The 23,195-nt window shown below is 44.9% G+C and overlaps 1 protein-coding gene across 3 annotated transcripts; it reads right to left on the reverse strand.

The window, feature by feature from the left end:
* Positions 1–766: 766 nt before the first annotated feature.
* Positions 767–19,052, reverse strand: znf280d (zinc finger protein 280D). 3 transcript variants are annotated; one of them, XM_030096334.1, is made up of 18 exons: positions 18,917–19,052; positions 12,581–12,711; positions 10,485–10,693; positions 10,298–10,397; positions 9,992–10,216; positions 9,822–9,896; positions 9,602–9,708; positions 9,209–9,384; positions 7,701–7,858; positions 7,509–7,609; positions 7,276–7,422; positions 6,587–6,721; positions 6,280–6,509; positions 5,551–5,691; positions 5,382–5,450; positions 5,182–5,297; positions 5,065–5,086; positions 767–3,735 (listed from the first exon to the last, which is right to left on the reverse strand). In XM_030096334.1, the coding sequence occupies exons 2-18, from the start codon at positions 12,702–12,704 to the stop codon at positions 3,390–3,392; spliced, it is 2,481 nt and encodes an 826-aa protein (XP_029952194.1). In that variant the 5' UTR covers positions 12,705–12,711; positions 18,917–19,052; the 3' UTR covers positions 767–3,389. The 3 variants fall into 3 exon arrangements, with proteins under 3 accessions (XP_029952194.1, XP_029952187.1, XP_029952204.1); XM_030096327.1 differs by having other exon boundaries at positions 5,065–5,089; XM_030096344.1 differs by lacking the exon at positions 5,065–5,086 and having other exon boundaries at positions 3,575–3,735.
* Between the last annotated feature and the right edge of the window lie 4,143 nt (positions 19,053–23,195).

Genomic DNA, 23,195 nt, shown 5'->3' on the forward strand with positions numbered 1-23,195 from the left:
AAACCTGTTGTGAACTTTTCTGGTGGAGATCAGATATTATTAGAAATCCATCCATTTGTTTAAAAATCAGAAGGCTTTGAATATTTTACAGATCTGTACCCAATAGAACATTATCTGATACTGATCTCTCTTATCCACCCCTGATATTTGGTGTATGCTACATTGTACTTCCTTTTGTTTTCCCCCTTGCATGTTTTCACTTTTTGTACTGTAGAACGTTTTTTTTATTATTTTGCTTTTTATAAGGTATTCATATTTGTGCATTATCTGTGCAAATAGTTTTCTTAAAAAAAAACAAAACAAAAAAAAAACCTAAACAGAATTGTGTCTTGTTAGTGTGCCACATCATCTGGCCTGTCAGCACAGAGTGGATGAAGCTACATGGAGAAATTGAGCAAAAATTATTCTAATCTGCCTGAGTTAATAATTTTTTAAAAGTCAGGTACTTTTAACTGCATGCGCTGCAGAATACAGCTAGTAGCAGACATGCAAAACTCAACAGAGTGTCATGGAATCACGAATTAATGAGTAACAGCAATAAATCAGCTGCGCTACATTACCAATATGCAGACAACTGTCAAAAGCAGGGTTCAGGATCATGAATACAGAAGTTAATGAGGAGGCTGACATAGTAACAGGTAGGTTGTGTCAAGAAGCAGCACAGAAAGAAACTCTGCACCTGATTTCATGGATTTAATGAACTCAGATGTTCACCTGTCACTAGGCAGGTGCTTTGTCAATACAGAAACAACCCAACAAGTATTGTAATAAAGATTTATTTACATAACAAAGCACAGGAAAACTCCAAACTAAGCCGAGTTATTTGAGCACTAAGAGCAAAGTGTCCTCAGAGGAACACACCGTCTTTCAGGAATGTGGTTAGAACAGGTTTTGTAGATTACAGCTATGGAGCCATCACAGACAGAGACGCATTTACAGACTTGCTTTACTGTATATACAAGTGAAACTCTTTTTAAAAAGCTATGAATAAACAAAGTATGTCTCATTCTTTCACTCACACACACAAGTCATTTTCTTATTTTACTATCAGTGTTCACAACCCAAAAAAGCAACATAGTTTAGTTCATAAATATTTGGACATTGACACAAGTCTTATTTGTTTACCTGTATGAAGAAACATGATCAAATTATAGTTTTGCAATGGACAGATTGTGCAGACTCAGTTTTCATTTGAGGATATCTACATTCAGAGTGGAAGTACGATTTGGGAGGATCAGCTCCTTAAAAAATGTCACCCTCTTTTTAATGGGGCAATCTTGACAATCTACTCCATGGACAGGTGTGAGGAAGTCCTTCCTTATGTCATGATCAGTTAAGCAGATAAAGTGGAGTTGTTTTGAGGTGTGGTGCTGCATTTGGATGCCACAGTCCAAGGAGCTCTCTATGCAGGTGAAACCAGCCATCCTTAGGCTGTGAAAACAGAAAAACACCTTTTTTGTTGCCGAGGAAAAAGAAGAAGAAAAAAAAGCCAGCACAGCTCTGGAAGAACATTTTTTGTTGAGGTTCAGAGGATGGGGAAAAAAAAGTATGGAAAAGAACAACTCCTGATCCACAGTAGTGGATCATAATGTGTAAAACATGGCGGAGGCAGCATAATGGGCTGGGCTGCATGGCTGCCAGTCACTGCTGTTGACTGATGATGTGACACAGGACAGAAGCAGATTCTGATTTGTTCAGAGACGGACTGTCTGTTCAGATCCAGCTGAGCTGATTGGGCGGCATTTCAGAAAACCGATGAACGATGAAACAAAAACATTCAGCCGAAGCAACTAGAGTTTAAGAAGCAAAGTGGAAAATTCTTGAATGACCAACTCCTGATCTTAAATAAAATGAGAATGCATTTCATCAGAAAGGCCCACAAATGGCAGATGAAAGGATGAATTGCAGCGCCGGGTGACTCAATGAGTTCAAGACTTCAGGCAGTCACTGCCAGCAAAGAGCTTTCAGCCAAATATTAGAAATTACATTTTATTTTCAGTTATTGAATTTGTCCAATTACTTTTCAGAGGTTATAGTTAAAAACTGCTTTGAATATTTCTATATTCATGCAACTTGTTGAGTTAAAGCTAAAAGTCTGCACTTCAACTGCATCTGAACCGTTCCATTCAAAATTCATTACGATAAAATGACAAAAAAACTTTATCTCTGTTCAAATATTTATGAACATAACTACATGCCACCGGCATCTGAGTGGTGAAAACAGAGAACACAGCAAAGTCTCATGTTGTTCACCTGCACCAAACGCAACCTATACACATCTTTTTTTCAAAAGCTGGAAGTCACACTTAAAACTAAAACCTATAAGGGGGACTGTGTTTTTCAACAAACACCCCACAGTTGTCCCACCTATAAAGCCTCCACCAAATCACATGATTCACAAAGCTGACATCCCCTTTTTCCGTTGAGAATCAGACTCTAGTGTTTCATATACATATGCTTTTAACTGTCTTTAGAAAAGAAAATAAGTCTGGGCTCGCTTTTCCCCACTCTGGAAAACATAATTATAGATATGTGTTGGTGTTGCAAACTCAGACTAGAATCAATCAAATGGTAACTAAATATAAATAGGATAGAAAAAAAATACAAACAAAACTAATTTGTCTAAAATATGCCCCACGCTTCCATAAGACCACATGCATATTTTAAAACTGAAATGTTTGAGTACGTAGCCGCAAGAGAAAAGTCGGTCTAAATTCGACTGACGTTTTACATTCAAGTCAGAAATTACTTCAAATCACTCTTCATGGTCTCAAAGATCATTTCCACTAATTTGGGTAGACTGATTTCATGTTAATAGTTGGAACTGGGAGGAAGCTTTCTGTATCCAAACTTAGCTAAAGCCTGTAATACATCAACTACAAAACAACAAACAAAAAAAAAAAACAAAAAAACAAAAAAAAAAAAGGGAAAAACCCAGGCAAGCATCAACCGGAGGGCTATACACAGAACCAGCACGGTATAAATGAGGACATTTTCCTCAGAATATATAAAAACAATCAAAGACACCATCACTCCTTAAAGTGCGATGAAAGACAGTCAGTGGTCTGGAACACGTCAAAGTGCAGAATATTAATGTGACGTTACTGCAGAAATCCCCCACCACAACGTTCACCAGGCGAGAAAGAGTGGATGCACTTTCATCTAGAGATAGAACTACATTTTACATGGTTAGGCAACGCACGTTACAGAGGAGTCAACAAGTTTTTACCAGTTTTATTAAAACTGGCATTGCCAATCATTCCACTTGAGATTACTTCCCTTAAAAAAAAGAAGAAAAAAAAAAGCATCACAACTATGAGAATTGTGAAAGAAAAGCTGACAAAGTCTTTTTTTTTTTTTTTTACAATGTCAATGTTCGATCTTCGGACTCAGGCTTCAGGCTGCTCCTCCGCTGCGGGCTCCAGCACGGACGCCGGCGGCTTGTCGCTCTCTTCTGGACTTTCTGAGCTACTCGCCGGCTCCTCACGGCGATCCGAAGCCTCTTCCATTTGGCTGGACGTGGAGGAGGCGCACGCCTCAGCCCGCTCCGTTTCTTCTTTCGTGGAAACATCAGTCAGGCTGAACTCGGTGGAAATCTCCTCCTCGTACACTGCGGGGGACAGGGGCTCTAGAACGGGCGGCGCCACACTGGCAAAAGTCTCGTTTGGTGTTTTAGCGGGTTCTGACGGTGACAGCAGCACCTGGGTTTTGGCTGGCGGGCTCATGTGGAGAAGCCTGTATGCATGCAGTGAAGCATCAGAAAGAGGTTTATCGTCAGCAAATCAACCTGAATCGACAAACGACGTCGTCAAACACTAAAAATCTTATTCTTTTGGGACAAGTCAGCATTTATCAACAATTTCTGTAGATTTAGCAAAGTTCAACACAAGATTAATTTTCTAAATTATACAGATATGTAAAATACAAATGCCAACAAAAAGAGAGAAATGGGCTGAAGCCAGCGCCCTATTTATGACTATTCCATGGAATAACATGGACACAAAAGCAAAAACTCAAAACAACAAAACCAACAAAAGAAAGAAGAAAATGCAATAATTAAATGTTAACATGCAGTTTGAAAGGATGATGTTAAAAAAAAATGATTTGCATTCTTCAATTGATCCATTCTTCCAGTTGTTTTCAAAATCTGTCACTTTGTCATGTTGAATGTGGCAAAAACCTACGATCAGGCTTTCATTTGATTTAGGATGAAATCAGTTTCCTCGTCACAGAAGCGGCTCTTTGTCAACTTCACTTCTCTACATTTGTCAAAGAATTAAATAAATAAGATCAACAGTAAACATGCATCAAAGCATCGGAATTTCATCTAATCCAAGTTCGTCTAATTTCTTATAATTAGCGAACTGCTGTATCAATAAAGAATATCGCATTATGCAGTTTACATGATCACTTGAAGAAGTACAGACTGTACTTAAAGCTCGCAGCTCATCACTGCTACATTGATGAATTTTGCACTTTTTTTGTTGTATATTCTCATTTAATTGACGTGAGGTTGATACAGACTGACTCAGTGCCTGACTGACTCTGGTTTGTTGCTGTCATTGGATCTCCACAAACTCAAATGACCACAGTGCATTGTGGGAATTTTCTGGCTTCCCTCCGAAACAGCTGATCGTCTCTGTTGTTTTACAGACATTTACTATTTTTCTTAAGATAAATAATATTTTGCTGTAATGCTCTCCTAATATGGTAACTTTTAAGCTGAACGCTTACAGATCAGACAGTGCGGACTGCACAATGACAGATAAACAGCGCTTCCTTCAGACAGGAAAGTAAAGTTTGTACAGACGGATATTCAGCCCTGAACACTTCTGCTGGTGGGTAAAGAAAGCTTCATGTTTCCCTTGTGGGTGTCGGTGTCCCAGCAGAGCTGCTCCGGGTTAAGCAGCAGACTCCACTGTTGGTGACACTCGGCCACATTTCCATCGGAAAAATCATGGAAGTGTGGAAGCGCAGTGTCACCTTTAAAGAATCAATCTCCGGCCTTGAGCATGATTGAATTAAAATAAACAGGATGTAATGTGGGTAGTAGTTTCTACTCACACTCGATCTTTGGCTTTGAAATCTGCTGGGTTAAAAACAAAACAAAAAAACCTTTTCAAGAAAGTTGTGACACTGAATGCAGGCTGACAGTGGTGGCGCTCAGAGAGGAAACTCTACCTTTCTCCAGGATGACCTTGCAGGAGTGATTCGGTCGGTCGTTCAAGTGTTTGGTCATCAGGTCGCCACCGGACGAGTCCACAATTAGGTCACAGTTGAGACAGATCAGAGTTAATCTGGAGAGAGAAACGATCCTGTTATGTTCAGGCTCAAGCGGGATCGGGCTCCCTGGTCTGTAGAGTTAGAGCTCCTGCGCTCACTTTAGTGCTGACGAACACTTCTTGTGGTTCATTTTGTGAAATCTGTTCTTGGTGATGGTGCTGTGGAATCTGAAGAAAGAAGGCACAGGAAACATTTCCGTTACAAAATCCGCACAACGGAGAGAACGCAGAAGGCACCGATACACATTTAAAGGAATCAGTTGCTCACCGTATCATATGATTGCTGATGGACACTTTGCAACTTGTTCGATATTTGCAGGCGCCACAATTTGAAACCATCGGGAAGTGAGAGAAGAAGTCGTCAATGTCTGCGTTGCATTCGATGCAGGTATAATGTCCTGGATAGATGCTGCAAGCATAGCATGAAGTCAGTGAAGCAGTTTCTCCTCGTGAGTTCAGTCAAATTTGCTGACAGAGCAGTAAAAGTAGTATAATTATTTGATTTCCTTCATTAGCGATGCTGCTTCATGCATCCGGCACAAAAAACCAGTATGTAACTCAGTGCCTGTTTCCATCGTGTAAACACAAGTCGTTATTTTCTGAAAGCCTGTGACAAAAACCAGTCCTTTGTTTTTGATTACTGTCTTATAAAGCAAATTTAACAGTCATCTACTTAAAGAAGTCCTCCTACACACTGGATTATATTTAGTCTGCCTAATGAAGAGTGTCCAGAAAATTAATTGAATCCCAATTAGCTCTTTTGTGAGCAGGTAGGCTTTAACAACATCCATTAATTTGCTCCCAGCCTGTCCTGAACGCTCGGGAGGCGGAGTCGGGGCGGGATGAGGAACCCTGGAGGACGACACTGGGTTTCTGTAGCAACTTGCATCATAAAGAGGTTACCGTTAAATAAAATGATATCTGTGTCTTGTATGTAACCCCAGCTAGTGTGTGCAATTTGAACTGTGCTGCTGTGTAGAGACGCTGAGTTTACAACCTGAGGTGTCTGAGGGACAGGTTGTGCTTGGCCATTCGACGATCTTGCTTCTTGGCCTGGGCCGTCTTGGCTTTGCCCGCTCCGGTCACATTTAGCTTGAACTTGGAAACACTGAACGGAGGTTTGGTCTGATGGTTGGAACTCTTCTCTGGGCTGGTGACGTAACTGCATCGGTCCGCTGAGGCGGCCATGACTGGTGCCTTTCCTGTGAGGGACGCTCGAATGGTCACCTGCAGACAGGAACGCAACACGTGTGACAACTGCGTCTTAAGAAAATGGAAAAATACAAAAGATGGCGGGCTCAGACCTTTGTACCCGGAGGAAGGCCCTCCAGGGCTTTAGGTTTCCGGAAGGTTTTGTGGACGTGAGTCCGATGCTCCAGTTTCTCCTTGTAGGTGAGGAAATTCAGTCGGCATTTCCCACAGCGATGGATCCCTTTTTTCTGAAACACACACACAAAAAAAAAGGTCTAACAACTGAAACACAAAAGAACGTGATGAATAAGTGGTGCGGCTGGAGGCTAATTACTGAGATGTTTCATTTGGAATTCACTGGAACTGTAGAACAAGCATGATCTCTTCCAAACGCTAAGAATAGAGGCGCAATTAATTCATTGGGTTCTAACTCCTCCATATTGATCGCTCATTCGGGGCAGGTGAGGAGAAGCAGGGTTTATTGTCAGCTGTTTATGAATTACAGCGAGCCGTTCATGAGACAGCCGAATCAATCCAAACCCAAAGCCAGAAGCACAAAGCGAGCGTGAGCTCCAACTTGCGAATCCGTTTTCAAATTCAGCAAATTGTGAAACAAAAGGAGAAGAAACTGCTCTACTCTAAATAGAGAAATCTGCAATGTTTCAGGTTGGTGTGAGACGGAAAAAAAACGAGTGCTTTCAAAAAATCTGATTGCGATTCTGGCTGTATGTTTGGAATCACGGGCCTCTAACACGTGTACAGTACTGATTATACAAAGGGAACACTCTTAACTGCATCCTACCTGATGTTTCATGTAGTGCTGCATGTATATGTGGCTGGTCCGAAGAACTTTCAGACAGAAGGGACACAGCAGGTCCTTCGTGTTTTCGTGGACAGTCCGAAAATGCGTCTCAACGTCCGAGAAGAAGGACGACCTGTAATTGCACACCTGCGGAATCAACCAAAGAGAAACTCAGTACTGGTGATCGCGCCCGACGCAGGATGCGAAATGTGACTCGGTGACGGCGGCAGGACCTGGCAGACGTAAGGCATTTCCCCGGGTTTGTGGTTTCCCTTCATATGTTCCAGCAGCACCTGCTCTGACTCAAACGCCAGCTCACAGATCTTACAATTGGCTTAAATAAAGAGAGCGTGAGAGAGAAATGGATCAAAGTTACAAAAATCCAAAGAGTGAGCTCCTCTAGATGGTCGAGGCAGGTCTCATACTTGAAGATTCGATGGGACTGTGCGCGCTCTCGATGTGGCACTGCAGCTGGAAGGGGGTCATGTACTGCCGGTAGCAGTGCTGGCAGGTGGTGTGGCTCTCCCAGCTCTCGCTGTTCTGCTTCTCCAGCTCCAGGTGGTGTTTCATATGATTCATGAACCTGTGAAGGAGACGGAGACAGACAGAGAGAGAGGGGGAGGGCTGTGTCATTTCCACGCTCCTCAGACTGGTTCAAATCAAAAGACTCCCAGTGCAGATTAAACACGTTCTCACTAAAGAAAACACATTTCTGAGTTTTAGCAGAGTGTGTATCGACTTTAAACAGGAATGTTAGGATCAGCAAGTTAGCGCGCAAGACTGAAAAAAGCTAGAAAAAGACCAAGATGTTAAATGTGTTCACAGGAAAAAAGGACTTGAAGTTTCTGATTGAAATGCAGAGTACAGAGAAAATTACAATGTCACACCTGTGATCGCTGCACGTGTTGAAAACAATTTAGCATTATACACACTGTAATATTATGAAAACATTAAATGAGAGAAACAGAGAAAGAATAATTCCATTTCACTTCTTTAAGCATGTTTGCCATTTACACACCTTTAATCTGTTAGTTAAAACAATGTGTGCATTGATGTCACCCAAAATGGCTCAAACATGACTGAATTCAGCGTTTTAAACACCTCTTAGGGTTTCTACTTGCATGCAGTAATTTGAGGAATATTCTTCAATGTAATAAATAGGTGCATTAAAACCAAGTAGTGGGGATTTAATTGAATATTTATGGCCTGTGTGCGTGCAGTGGTTATGGTCCAGGTCCCAGAGGTTTTTGTGATAAATGACGCACTCTCAGCGAATCTCACTCCTTAAGCATGCATAATGGCTCTTATAATATCAGCGATTACACAAAAATTTGGGCTTTGCTTAACGACGCAGTGCCCCGCAGCGGCGAGGAGCAGCTCCGCAGCTACCCGCCACCGCTGCCCCGGCGAGACGCGGCCCATTTTTCAGTCCCGTATATTGTGCTACCTCAGCTCCTCTAATAGAAATTTTTTTTCTGTGGGTGAACTCTGACCTCGAGGCTCACCGTACAAATGTGTTTCCCCATTAAAAGCAGCTTACAGAAGCTTTTTTTCTTTTTTTTTTTTTTTTGCGACGCTCCAAAGCAAACTTGTTTAATGAAAGGAGGCGATCGTACGCCACCTAAACTAGCAGTCATTTTTCATCTTTAGGCCCCCGGGGGAAATGGTCTGATATCGCCATCCATCTGAGAGCAACGCTGCGGTTTGGGCAGAGGAAGATCTCCACCTCGTCTTTATTGTCAGAGGACAGACTCTGTTTATTTCTTAACGTCTGGCTGTGAGAACATTTCAGCTGCTGTCTGCAGGCAGAGAGGAACTGGTGATAATCGGTTTATTTTAAACCTCTTGAAATTTATTTCAGCGTTTATTGACACTGAGCACACTGGCGTAAGTCAGTGAACACATCACGAACACTACGAAGGAATGAACATACCTGATGTTGTTCTTGAGAATCTTTAAGCAGCTCTGGCACTTGAAAGTGGTGTTGGTCTTCTGCGCGTCCTTCTTGAACACGTCGCCCTCGAAGCGGCCGTAGTAGAAATCAGAGACCAACATGATGCGTTTGTTTGCGTTGAGAGATGAAGAACCTCCGAGGGTTGCAGAGCAACTCTGGAATAAAGGAGGACAACTTCAACACTTTGGTTTTCAGTCCAGTTTGAGCTTCAGAAACAAAAAGGACAAAACAAACTGATGCTGAGAGTTGATCCATCTCCTCAGTTAGAGAAGAGCCATTAGCATCACCGCCACTACGACGGATTAACCATCACATTTTAACAACAGCAGCTGTGCGGCAGAGCATCTCTCTTTCCAAACCAGTTTCACTCACCAACATGTGATAGCTGAGCGCCTCATCTGAGTGAAATTCCTCCAGACAATTCGGGCACTTTTTCTTCAGGACGCCATTCTCCACTCGTACGGCCACCTTTGGCGGCGCTACAAGAAAGAACATCATTAAAAATTACAATAATTTAGACACATCGGCCATGAAATGACTGCAAAAACACAAATTGATAAATAAAGAAAATTGTCTAGGAAAACAAACTCACGCAAGTCACGTTTAACTCTCTTCACGGCGCTGTCCAGCTCCTGTGGCGTCAAGCCTCGCTTCACTAAACTTTGATCTGCATCACGAGAAGTCAAACCGCCACATTTCAGCAATTTACCCAGCTGATTCAAGCAGTGGCATGATGTATAATCAACACATTGATACCACTACCTCTGTTAACGTTGTTGACCTTGACGGGCAGGGAGAAGGTCTGCACAGCCTGTGGGTTGGGCCGGCTGAGCTGCAGCTGGCTGGACTGAGTGGAATACACGGCGGGACTCCGGACGTTCGACAAAGTCACTACGTTGTTGCTTATTTGTTGCACCTGAGGCCTGTGGACGACGCCGGGGATCACCGTGCCCGGAGTGACCTGCTGAAAGAGCTGCTGCTGGCCCGCTGGAAGGAAAGACGATACACAGCTGTAACTAAAAGAGGACAGAGATTCACCGTTCTGAAGGATTCCCCGCTGAGATTCACCTGGTACGATTGCAAACGACGTCCCGGGCGGATACCGAGTCCCGAGGGAATTGATGAATTCGCTGCTGTTTGCTAATTGTGGAGAAGTGACAATAAAACCCTGGGGAAATAACACAAATGCACTTTTTGACTGGTGGTGTTGTGATTGTAAATCATTTGCAAGGGATGGATTTTATAGAAAAACTACCTGATTATTGACAATAACGGGCTGCGGGGTTACGGTGCTCAATGTGGGCGGCGCCGTGTTCACTGCGTTTCCTGTTATGCTGAGGGGCAGCACTATGGGTGACGGGACAACGGCCGGCTGAGGAACAGTCCGCTTCACTTCCTGTTTGCCCACACTGTTCCTCTGAGGACGGGGAGGAGGGCTGGACTTAGCATCCTTCTGGTTATTAGCTGTAAAACATTTAAGAAGAAAAAAACAAACTGATTGCTGTAATATCTGCTTAAACTCATGGAAGCACGCGACATCAATGAAATTATAATTTAGATAAACTGTAATAACTTCAGAGCAAAACCTCATCTTTCTATTATAACGTACAATGGGCAAACCAAATAACCAGATTAAGTTAGATGTAATCAGTAGCTTGACTCCTAATGTGACCAAATCCCACATCCTCGTCCAAATCATAAACATACAATGGGGGAAATAAGTATTGAACGCATTAACTGTTTTGTCATTACATTTATTTCCAAAGATGCAATTCATGTGACATTTCTTCCAGACACTGGTATTAACTCAAATAATCCACACATGAAAAGAAATCACAACATTCAAATCCATAAATAGTGATTATGTGGAATTAAGTGCAATAACACAGGAAAAAAGTATTGAACACACCATGGGAAAGCTGTATAGTTTGTCAAGGAAAGGCACCATACCATCTCACACCTGAAAGTAATTAGTCTTTGTACTTCCTATAAGTGCAAACCAACATCAGCTGGGTTAGTGCTAATTGATGGCCCTATAAACAGGTTGTTTTTTCACCAAGTAGTCAAACAAGACACATCTCATGATGGGTAAAAGCAAGGAGCTCTCTCAAGACCTTCGCAGCCTGATTGTTGCTCAGCATCAGAATTGAACTGGTTACAGACTTATCTCAAAGAATCTGAGTATTCCAGTAAGCACCGTTGGGGCCATTATCCGCAAGTGGAAGAAGCATCACCTTATCATCAACAGGCCGCGCACAGGAGCTCCTCGCAAGATTTCTGACCAGGGAGTCAGAAAGATGGCCAGAAGAGTTCTCAAAGAGCCAAGGACCACCCGGAAAGCACTCCAGCAAGACATGGAGGCAGCAGGTACAAGTGTTACAGAGAAAACGATAGGCAATGCACTCCACCGCCATGGCCTCTATGGACGCTCAGCCCGCAAGACTCCGTTCCTCAAAAAAAGGCATGTTGAAGCTCGTCTAAAGTTTGCTAAACAGCATCTGGATAAGCCTGTGGAATACTGGGAGAATGTTGTCTGGTCAGATGAGACCAAAATTGAACTTTTTGGCTGTCATACTACACACCATGTTTGGAGGAGAAATGGCACTGCACATCACCCAAATAACACTATACCAACAGTGAAGTTTGGTGGTGGAAACATCATGGCATGGGGTTGTTTCTCATCTCGTGGTACTGGCAGACTTCATATAATTGAAGGAGCAATGAATGGAAACATCTATCGGCAAATTCTTGAGATGAACCTCCTGCCATCCACCAGGATGATGAAGATGAGACGGGGCTGGACCTTTCAACAGGACAACGATCCGAAGCACACGGCAAAGTTGACTCTCGAATGGTTTAAAAAAAAGAAAATCAATGTGTTAGAATGGCCCAGTCAATCACCTGACTTAAATCCGATCGAACATTTGTGGAAAGAACTAAAGATAAGGGTTCACCAGAGGGCACCAAAGAATATTCAGGATTTGAAGACAATCTGTGTGGAGGAATGGGCAAAAATCACACCTGAGCAGTGTGGGCGATTAGTTCATACATACAACAAGCGTCTGGAAGCAGTCATTGCAAACAAAGGCTTCTCCACAAAGTATTAAACAAGTCTCAGATAGTGTGTTCAATACTTTTTTCCTGTGTTATTGCACTTAATTCCACATAATCACTATTTATGGATTTGAATGTTGTGATTTCTTTTGTGTGGATTATTTGAGTTAATACCAGTGTCTGGAAGAAATGTCACATGAATTGCATCTTTGGAAATAAATGTAATGACAAAACAGTTAATGCGTTCAATACTTATTTCCCCCATTGTAAATGCAAACAGAGAAAGGTTTGACGTACACAACACTCCCACAAAGATGGGCTCGTCGTCGTCGTCGTCGTCTTCTATCAACTGAACTTCTGATGCTTGTTTCTGCCACGGCTCCAGCTCCTCCTCCACACACTCCATAAAAAGTTCCGACATCGTGAATCTGCAAAAGAAAAGGAAAAGAAAAAAAGGCTTCAGCCAACATTCAGACTTGTTTTTAAAAGTACTGGAGGAAGCAAATACCAAATATATGCTCCTATCTATAACCGACTGTATCCTAATGGTGGGTTTTCCCAAATCACAAGGTTTTAGGTTTGATCTCCATCTCACCCTGTCTATATGTCAAAGTGTCCTTGAGCAAGATACGGACTCCTGGATTGATACTAGAGACCAAGCACCATGCATGGCAGCTGTCACCCCTCTGGCCGTGTGTGAGAGAGTGGATGAATTGAGCTCTTCTCTCAGGTCTTTAACTGCCTCACACTATGAGTGAAATCCATTAAAATAACGCTTTCATTACTAAATGTTTATGATGCTAATTCAGTGCCATTTAAACTGACTACAGCAATTTCAGGTTTATTGTGCCTACCTACATGTTTCTGTTGCATGATGATGATGATGATAATAATAATAATAATAATAATAATAATAATAAAAAACATCAACAAAGCCCATTCAAAACAAAAGGCCATTGAAAAAACTCTTTTCCGTGCTAAATTAATAAACAGCTTGATTGCAGGACAGAGGCCCCAAACGCCGATAAATCACACCAAGCTGAAAGATGTGAATTCACTTCTAAATGTCCGGTAATGATTTCCTGATTTCCATCGCATGACAATCCAGGGTTGCAGTTTGTTAGTGTGCAGACCTCACATTAGCTTTTTATTCATTCAACATGATTTTGGAATCGCAAATCAATTCAAACTCGCGGCTTCCTTCGAGCACATGTTTTGCTGAATACACAGGACATCAGGCTACGGTTTCACCTTGAGTGTTGGGGACTTGGATTTAAATTCCAGTCGCCGGAGGAATAGAATCCACCTAAGTAAAGAACCACAGTTACATCAACGGACTCAGGTGTGAAATTGGAGCAGAAATTTTCTGCATGTGCACTGACAAAAACCCGCTGACTGCTAAATCTACATGTAACATACGAGACGGTCAGCAATACGATCTCTCCTGCATCCACCCTCGCATAATCTAAACATGACAGAGATGCATGATGCCCAATAAGTGATGAAGTGCTTTGCAAAGTGAATCACTGACCATGTAAAATCTCTCTCTTCATAAGCAACCCCTCCTCTCTGGTTCAAGTGTTGCAGAGCGACTCAATGAAGCAAAGCAGTTTTAGAACTTGAGCTCAATTTGACATGGCCAGTGCAAGGACATGTAACTGACTGCTCTTCAGTCTTTTGCAATGTGTTTTATTGTATGTTGTGCAACCTCAGCTGCAATCTGCATTTATTCCATATGAGCACTCATTCACTTGAAATATATCAAAAAATCATGCTGTGCAATTCCACCACCAGTATAATGTATACAAAGCAACATGTAAACATTATCACCCACAGCAAACCTTTCTCTATTTACACATCAAATAAAAACATCACAACATTTCCATTTGCTGCACTGTGGATGATGAAGATTTTCAATGTTTTTCCAGCGAGAAATTTTAAAGCTGTGAACTCTAACATGTAACTCTGAGAATAAAACAAGAAAAGAGGGTTTTTCCTGGTTTCAGCTCGGCTGAATGCCTCTCTGTGTTGAGTTTGCACGTTCACTCTGGGTGCTCCAGCTCCCTGCCATAGGCCAACTCTGAGGTGCCCACAGATGTGAACATTTTTGATTTGATTGGACAAAGAAGCTGGATGGTGTGACAGAAGCGCAGTTAACAATAGCACTGACTACTGATGCAGTTGTTGGCTCACTTCAAATAAAGTTCCAGTTTGTTTATTAAAAGCAGGAATGGCAGAGGTTCATGAATAAGCATCAAATACCGCAAGAAGAGCAAACAACATTTTTAAAAGGTTTAAACGGTGCAATAAGTAATATTATGTCACATAACGCTCCCCCCTCCTCCCCTTCGGAAAGCGTCGTGCAGGTTGCCAGTTTGGGAGACTAAGTGAGTTTAGACCGTTCAGGCGTGTCACGCTAGCGCACGCGTGGCCGATGGTCATTGGTGCATCTGACGGCATGGTAATAAAATATGGAATGTTGTGAAGCTTGTTTGGCAACTCGGGAACTCACATATGATTGGCTGTGGAAACCGAAAGTGTGACGTCTGGCTCCGTCCACTACAGCTGTTCCGACCTGTAACTCTCATTTTGAAAGAACAAAACTTGTTGATGGAGAGGACAGATTGTTTAAAGGGACCGTTTCTTCAATGAAAGGAGAAAAATGAGAATAATTCTAACTATTTTAATTGTAATGTTTTATTATTGCACCTTTAATAACATACATGTCTCGAGAGTTTCTAATTATGTTAACTTCATGTCAATCATAATGCAAGACACTGATCTGTGGTTTCTCATGGCATGACCACAAACTACAATTTATATTAAAAAAAAATGGTCAGTGCACATCAGCAATTGAGCAACCGATATTACCTGAGCATGTGACCAACACAGAGGGCTGTGTCATCAAGAAGCACAGCATTATGGGAACGCTACTCAAAACAACAAGGGCAAGCCAGCTGGCTTTTATAGTAGTTGCCAACCAGCACTGACTGCTACGTTGAACAAAAAGGGACTCCAATGGCGAGCCAAAATAACACTGAATGGACCGGGCTAAAGAAAAAAAAAGAGTTGGGCCATGGCAGAAACGGAAAGGCAAAGAACTGGATCCATGTTATCACAGAGTGGTCAGTGAATGTTAACCTGTTGCTAAACTTCAAGCACCCATATGTTTGTAATTGATGCCCAATGATACATTGTTTCAGCATCTAGATGCAATATACACAATAGTTATAGCGCAGGTCCCTGCAATGTTGGAAACAAATGAAATCAATGTTCCCGACAAGGGGACCTAACAAACCCACTGTGTGCAGTGATCCACCAATCACAATCGCTCTTAGTCAGTTTGCTGAAGCAGACCACGCCCCTGCACATGGAGTGAGTTGGTGGTAACAACATTGAAAAATGAGCAACAAACAGGCTAATTGTCGAATGGCAGGAGTGCAGCACAACTTAAAGTGCTATTCCGATCATGTGTTGAATTTTTTATGTATTTCTTTTATTTTCCTTTACTTTATTAAAAAAATTCTTTATGTTAACATGTTCGAAATAACGCACCAACAAGCTCCAATTTTCACATAAATCACCCGTTAATTTTATATTACGAGTTAAAGTTTTGCATAAGTCATCCTATCACAGCACCTCCTCTGTCCACGTGACAGACTGGACCAATCACATTTACATCCAGTTTCAAACGTTCAATATGGAGACGTCCTGCTGACCACCTGAAATCTTCAGAATTGGATTTCGGAACGCGATGGGTGACGTCATGAAAGCTTTATCCATTGTATTTACCATCTATGGTATAAAGTCAGAAAAGAAAGCCAGAAAAACAGGGAATACTACTAACAGGGAAAAAAATCCCATACTGATAACCAATATGCAACTGTAAGGGCTTAAAGTTGACCGGCAATATTGATTGAATTCAAGACAGACACACAGAAAGGGTAAGCTTCTCTCACAATACTGCTCTCCAAATAAAATACAAAGGGCTACTTCTTCTGAACAGTGTGAATTAGATACATTCTTAGATACATTATCAGCAATAAATTAAGATTTTTTTTTTAAAAAAGAAAGGGTGTGAAGTGTGTAAGCAACGCACGCACGCACGCACGCACACACGCACGCACGCACGCACGCACGCACGCACAGTACAGTAATGTGCATCTGAACGGCACAAATCAATGACAGTGGGAGTTTTGGCTTAAACATGACATGGATCTGGTCTCGACCAGAGCCAGTGAAACTACTCCCAGTGATTCCTGCTGGCTCCTTGCATCTTTCTTCTCCATGGCCAAAATACTTCCAAAACAGCCAACACGTTGTCATGAAAAGTTAGCTAGGCACAGTACAGATAGTGCTACAGGCTGCTCTGACAGCCGGCTGCAAAATGTGGGATGGATTCCTGAATGGAGGCACATTTCAATGAGACAAGTAAATTCAGGAATCTCACTGAGACACGCCTCCATTCAGGAAATCCATTCTGCATTTTGCAGCCAGCTTGCAGGAATTATCTGTGGAGACATTTCAGCAGACAACATTAAAGCACAGACATTGTTTACGAATTGGAAATCTCTACAGGTTTGATCAGAAATTTCCGATCCATTGATATCGAACCCGATACTGAATCAGCCTCATCCTTCCATCTATCTTCAAATCTCAGCTCAGAGTGACGGAGGACATTAAAACGAACAAATGGAGTTATTAGTTTAATATTAAAAATCTTTAATCTTTGATATTAAAAATATCGTGTCAGGGCTTTCTCCCATACCTTCCAGCCCTAAACAGAGGCCTGTTCCTTTGCTTATCTCATGGTGATCTTAAGAACGGCTAATGCAGACAATGCAGCAAGTAGATAGTATTTTTCAGCTCAACAATCTAAACTCAATTCAATCCCCTTATTCTTTTGATTAGATTCTGCTCAGTGTTGACCGCGATTTCCCACAATGCTTTGCGTTCACCACAGGGAATAAGTGAGATTGGAGTTCCGTGTGCGCAGGGGACTGTGGGCAGGGTCAAAGGTCAAGGCACATAAACACTGTGGCAAGATGGCGTCGTATGGTGGGTAGCTGCCAGATCCCCTGGCCGACTTGTCAACCAGTTGGATGGGCGAGAGCCAAGCCATGACCATGTGGCCCCCCACCATGTGCGGAGACTTGGCGGAGTACCTCAATGAGAAGAGTGAGAAGGACCTTCAAACCAGACTCTTGACGGACTACAAGGAGGGGAAAGCATTCTCATACTTCGATTCTGCGTGGTCATCATCTTCTGGTTGTGTGTTGGCTGCACGAGTTGGACAGGAAGCGGAATTGTGGTCTGTGAGTGCTGTCCCAACTGTGGCGGTCATGTCAGTGCTGTTGTCGTCCATGCCGCTGGCCATTTGACAGTCTTCTGGCTGCGATGTTGGGTGGTCATCTCCTGAGTGGAAGAGATCTCGAGGAGTATGGAGCTTGTGCTGGGCCTTCGGAGATCGATCGGCAGTATATCCAAGCTGAAACACAGGGTCAGGCCACTCTGTTGTGGGTCGCCCTTCGGAAAAATGCTTCGAACACACCCGGGAAAATCTCTTTGGCAACCAGTATCTTCCTGAAAAGCAAAGAAAAATGTTAATTTTATGACTTTTTGTATCAACATTTTTAAGATCATTAGATAGAGACAGATATAACAGTAACTCAAAAAGTAGGACTTTAAAATCGTGCACAAATAATTAAAAAAGTAAGATTATTTCACCTGTTATTTCGTCCTTTCTTTTGATGAGCTTCACCCAAGCCATTCTCCTTTCTGGGTTCTTCCTCTCAGTTGAAAATGGGAACAGCATGAACGGCGGGGGGCAAATGCATCTCCCCATATCTTGTTTCACCCCAGGGTGCTCTCGGCAGTCAATAGATCGCCACTTGTTCAGCGCATAATCGCCATTACCACAACCGATAACAGCACACACAGGCATAGTTTCAACTGGACTAAAGCCACACCAACAACTTCCCAAGCTGGACAACACTCTTTAAACTAGTTTGATCAAGAGTCTGAAGAAAGCAATATGGCGAGATGAGGTTGTTTATATACCGTGACCTCTGACCCGGAAGTCAACAGCGGGTTCTCGCACATGCCAGTTTCAACTCCAATCTCGCTTATACATTATTAAGGACTACAAATGAGCAATCTCTTGTTAAAACGTAGATGCCACTCTCAGTTTCAACTGAGTTCATACTCAGTTGCACAATTAATTCTCAGAAATGTGTAAACAAAACAAACGTGAAAGCCGCTTTCATCCCGTGAACAGCATCTGGGATTAATCCAAGTGTTTCCATTCTATTCCATGTAGCATTAGCAGCTGTTATGCTAGCCTAGCCACTTCACTGGGAGTGCAGCTAGCTTTTCCAGCTAAGGCTAACATTTGTGTTTTGTTGCCGTTTATACGCACAGATTACTACAACCCGCCACACGGTTAAGCCATACAACAGCCTCGAAATCAGATCTTCATATGGACACATCACTGAGCAGCTTCTGTTGTGGAGCACAGGTCCTTCATCATGTTAGCAGGTCCCCGTTAGCATGCTTCGGGTCTGCTGGAGGGGGGTGCTGCGGGACAAAGACTGCGCTCACAGTTTGGTGTTTCGGGTCCCCGGTTCAGCCTACCTGCTTCACATCCAGCCTCTGGATCACTCACTGAAGCCGCGTAGTGACAGCAGATCGAGTCCAGGTGCAAGCTGAGCAGGACGCGGCTCAGGCTGTGCAGGTATACATGACACAGATGGGGAGAGCGCGCGGCAGGGCCGGAGCGACGGAAACACTCGAACGGTCTGCACCAATCAGAGCAGCGGGATCTTCCCCACGAGCACTTCCTCCAGTGTCTGCTTCCTGGTCTCCTGATGGCTCCTCCACTCCAATTACTCTTCTTTTGTCTTCAAAAATCGATGAAATCAGGTTTTTTTTTTTTTTTTCACCAAACTCGGGGCTGTTTTAAAGAGATGATAAACTGAAACACAGACCAGAGGTCTACTCAGATATTTTATATTTTAATACATAAAGCATGCAGGGTTTAGGTGGACAGAAAATTCCAGAGGCCACCAGTGACTCTTGGAAATGTTCATCTAAATAATTTAGAAATTACTCAACATGTCAAATAATATTTTAGAATACTACAAGACTTGTATGAAACAATGTCTTGATTAACTTGTTGCATAAAATCCATCTTATTTCAGTGTAAAAAAAAACACCCACAAACCTCACAGGTACTCCTTTAGCAAACACGAATGATATGTGCTTCACTTTTAATGCAATTACCATTCTTCAGTTCTGATGGAATAACACAATTTGGCATTTCACATTATTATCTGCATAAGAACTGCTGACTTAAAGGTGTATTAAGAAGTTTTCACATTTCATGCAAAACAACGGCCCCTCCAGGCCTTGGGTGTAACTGCAGCTTAAGTGAAACGCTCGTGCCTGTGGCTTGCATCCATGTACGTGCACGGAACTGCATTAGCAGCCTTGGCATGCAGAAGAGGCGATGGATTTGCAAGAATGGCTTCAACTGAAATAAGTAAAGTCATATTTGTAATTTTTTGTCAGCCTCCTTCATCGCTGTTTTAGTAGCGCTTAAGTAACCTTTAAAGGTGCATTAAGGAGTTTGCACATTTCATACGAAACAACGGCCCCTGCAGGCCTTGGGTGTAACTGCAGCTCAGTGAAACGTTGGTGTCTGTGGCTTGCGTCCATGTACATGCCCCGAAGAGGGGAACTCCTTCCTCGCTCTACGGAAGATACAAGAAGATTCGTTTTTTTTTTTTTTTTAACATGGTAACGTCATTGTAATTACATAAACAACTGTAATGGACAAAGCTATAGGGAAAAGATAGCAAAAATTTATCGACACGTCTATCAGAAAATGCAACCGCAGCAAAATCTGACGAGGCAGCAAAATCTGACAGAACACCAGCACTTAAACTTTCAAGTGACAATTTAGCGCTGTTAGCGTTCTACTTCATGTGGTGTTTAGCCCACCTACGGGCCCATTTTCGTTATTGGTACTCCCCTCGGGCACCAGCCAACCACTGAGACAAATCCGAAACTGACGCGCCAATCCCCTACATGCGCTGGCACACTGCCACGCCCCTCACCAAGAGGATATAATTAGCGCGCGCCTGCTCCACTTCCTTCTTCTTTCTCAGCCCTTGAGACATTATGAAGCTACTGTTCAAGATGAATATTCAAGATGGACAAGTCGCCCCGCGAAGAGTCGCCATCCGGCGTCGGACTGTTCTCCTGCCGCGGCTGTGGCACAGCGCTCCTGGAGCAAGACCGCCGCAAGCGCTGCTTCACCTGGCTGGCAGCATCAGTGCCAGCGGGCATCCGGCCCTGCCTGCCTCGCCCTGCTGCTCAAGGAATCCGAGCGGCGAGCGGCATTCATGGGTGCCGTTTCACCGACTCCCGCCCCAGGCGACGCCGGACTTCACCGCCGTTCCCGCCTCCTTCACCGGCTGGGCCGAGTCAGGCGGGGATCTCCACAGCTGGCACAGCTCTTCTGGATCAGAGAAATCTGCTTGGCACGATGATTCCCTCTCCACGTTCTTCAGAGCCAGCGGTCTGAGTGCCCCCTGCGAGCCTGTGGAACACCTTGCGGGGCTCTTCACCTCCACTGCCGAACGCACCTGCTTGGCGCTCCCGCCGCTGCCTCCGGAGCCCACGCAGCGCGACTTCGCACTCGGGCTAGCAACCCAGTCACGGGCTCGGTCCCAGACTGCTGTGTTGTGTCCCACCGTGCCATCATTCCAGGCCAACGTGTAGTGTGACTGGTGTGCACCGCTCAACGCCAAGGGGGCGGTGAAGGGCTACCGTGAGTACTGCTGCGTGGACGGCTGGCCCCCTGTCTCCGGAGTACCTATGATAGAGGACTACGTGAGGCTCTGCCTGTTACCCACCTCCACTCCGTGGCCCAGCGGTAAACCCAAGCTGCTGTCTGAAAGAGACAGTCGCATGGTGGGCTTCCTGGATCGTAGTTATGCTAATGGCAATCAGGTGTTTGCCTTAGCTAACAATATGACCTTTCTCTTAGGCTCCATGGATAAGCTCTGCCACGAGCGGTCAGAGCTGTAGCTGTAGGACATCGAGGAGATCCAGAATGCGGCCGAGGTCCTGATGCACATGTGCCGCGCCACCACCATCAACGGAGGCCGCACCATGGCCAGCGCCCAGATTGCCATGAGGCACCTGTGGCTTGGCCTCTCCTCCCTCTCAGAACGGGACCAGAGGGGGATCCTGGGGCTTCCCCTGTTGACATCCTCCCTCTTCGGTCCAAACATCCAGGTGATCACTGACTGTCTGGAGGCGGCTGCCCTAGGCTCTCAGCAGCTCACCCCCCACCTTCAGCCCCGCCGTGCGCCGAACCCGCAGCGACAGCGCCCTGCAGAATGACAAAGGTCTGCCCCCTGGGATGCCGCGGCACCTGACCAGACCCGCTCAGCTGCCCGCCAGTCCTCTTCCTCCCAGGGCTCTGACCAACCGAGACGGTCCCATGCTCCCGAGTCGCGGAGCGCCCCGTCTGCTCGTTCACCTGCATCTGCTGTTGTGAAAAATGTGACAATTAAAGGCCGTCAAGCCCGTTACATCTTTAAAGAGCAACAGTCCTTCCTGTCTCACCGTGTTTGCATGACTGAAGCATGTCAAACCCGGCAGAGCTCTCCCTCTCCCTCCTTCTGCTGCCTCATAAAGCGGAGGGTCGAGGTGACAGGCACGCTTGCGACGGCGCCCAGGCATCCTGGCAAGCAGCTGTTCCCCGCCGCTCGTGCCTTGTGGAGCTGTACAGAGCGTGTCCGTGGCGTCTCGACCGCCGGGATTGCTTCGTCGGAAGCTTCCCACCACCGCCTGAAGCAGCGCCGCCCGCACGCCGCTCCCTCAAGAGAGGGGCGCGTTGCGCTCAGCGCCAGACCCCCCGCTCCCTCGCCGGCTTTCCCTCCGCAGCGGTTTGCAACCGCGGGAGTGGATCACAGTGAACCGGGCCCATTCGCCCTCACACCGTGCGTTACGCACAAGAGGAGCACCTTCGGTTACTTACTGTCAGCTCGTAAACGCCCCAGGCTGCGTTCCCCACCTGCATCTCCCTGTGTGAGAGCAGCGGTGCTTCAGAGCGCTGGGATCATGCCGTCTCGCGTCCCTGCCGTCGAGCGCTCGGACTCCGGCATCATCGGCGAGGCTAGCAGCTGGAAGTGTCTCGGGACTATGCCACCTCTGCCGGCTTCAGCAACAGCAAAGCGCTGGTGCGCGACCCCGAGGCGGCCACCCACACCGCTTCTTGGAACGCCCCGTCCGCAGCCCTTTCGCCAGGGGCCCCCCGTCTCTCAAGGCCAGGAGGGCGGGTTGGCTGCCTCCCTTGTCCATGGTCATGGTACAGCCGCTGACGCTCCACTTCCAGACATGGTGTGCGATGCTGGGTGTGCACCTTGACTGTCCAGGACGCTGAGATGCGGTTATGCCCTGCAGTTCGCGTGTCCTCCTTTCAACGGGATCCTTCGTACGCGGCTCGCGTGCCCTGCAGGGGCGGCCGCTCTCGAAGCAGAGGTGTCCTCGCTCCTAAGCCAGGGCGCGGTAATGGAGCTGAGTGCAGAGGAGGCGCATTAGGGTTTTTACTCCCCCTATTTCTTGGTTCCCAAGAAGAACAGTGGGATGAGACCCATCTGGACTTTCGGGTCCTGAACGCTCATGTGGCCACCAGGAGGTTCCGTATGTTGACGGTCAAACGCCTCCTGGAGAGCGTCCGCCCTGGTGACTGGATGACATCAGTTGGTTTCACGGACGCCTACTTTCACATCCCCATTCTGAGGAGGCACAGGAGCTTCCTCAGATTCATTGTGGGAGACAGGTATTTTCAATACAACCAGCTCCTCTTTGGCTACTCCCTCGCTCCGCAGACCTTCAC

This window comes from Salarias fasciatus, chromosome 1 (genome assembly GCF_902148845.1).
Source record: "Salarias fasciatus chromosome 1, fSalaFa1.1, whole genome shotgun sequence".
Taxonomy (NCBI): Eukaryota; Metazoa; Chordata; class Actinopteri; order Blenniiformes; family Blenniidae; genus Salarias; species Salarias fasciatus.

Coding starts and splice junctions, on each gene's coding strand:
- znf280d (XM_030096327.1), bottom strand. CDS start 12,704: ATGTCGGAACTTTTTATGGAGTGTGTGGAGGAGGAGCTGGAGCCGTGG. Junction 7,859..9,208: donor ATTCTCAAGAACAACATCAG/GTATGTTCATTC, acceptor TCTCCTTCACAG/GTTCATGAATCATATGAAAC. Junction 5,090..5,181: donor CAAGGTCATCCTGGAGAAAG/GTAGAGTTTCCT, acceptor TTTTTAACCCAG/CAGATTTCAAAGCCAAAGAT.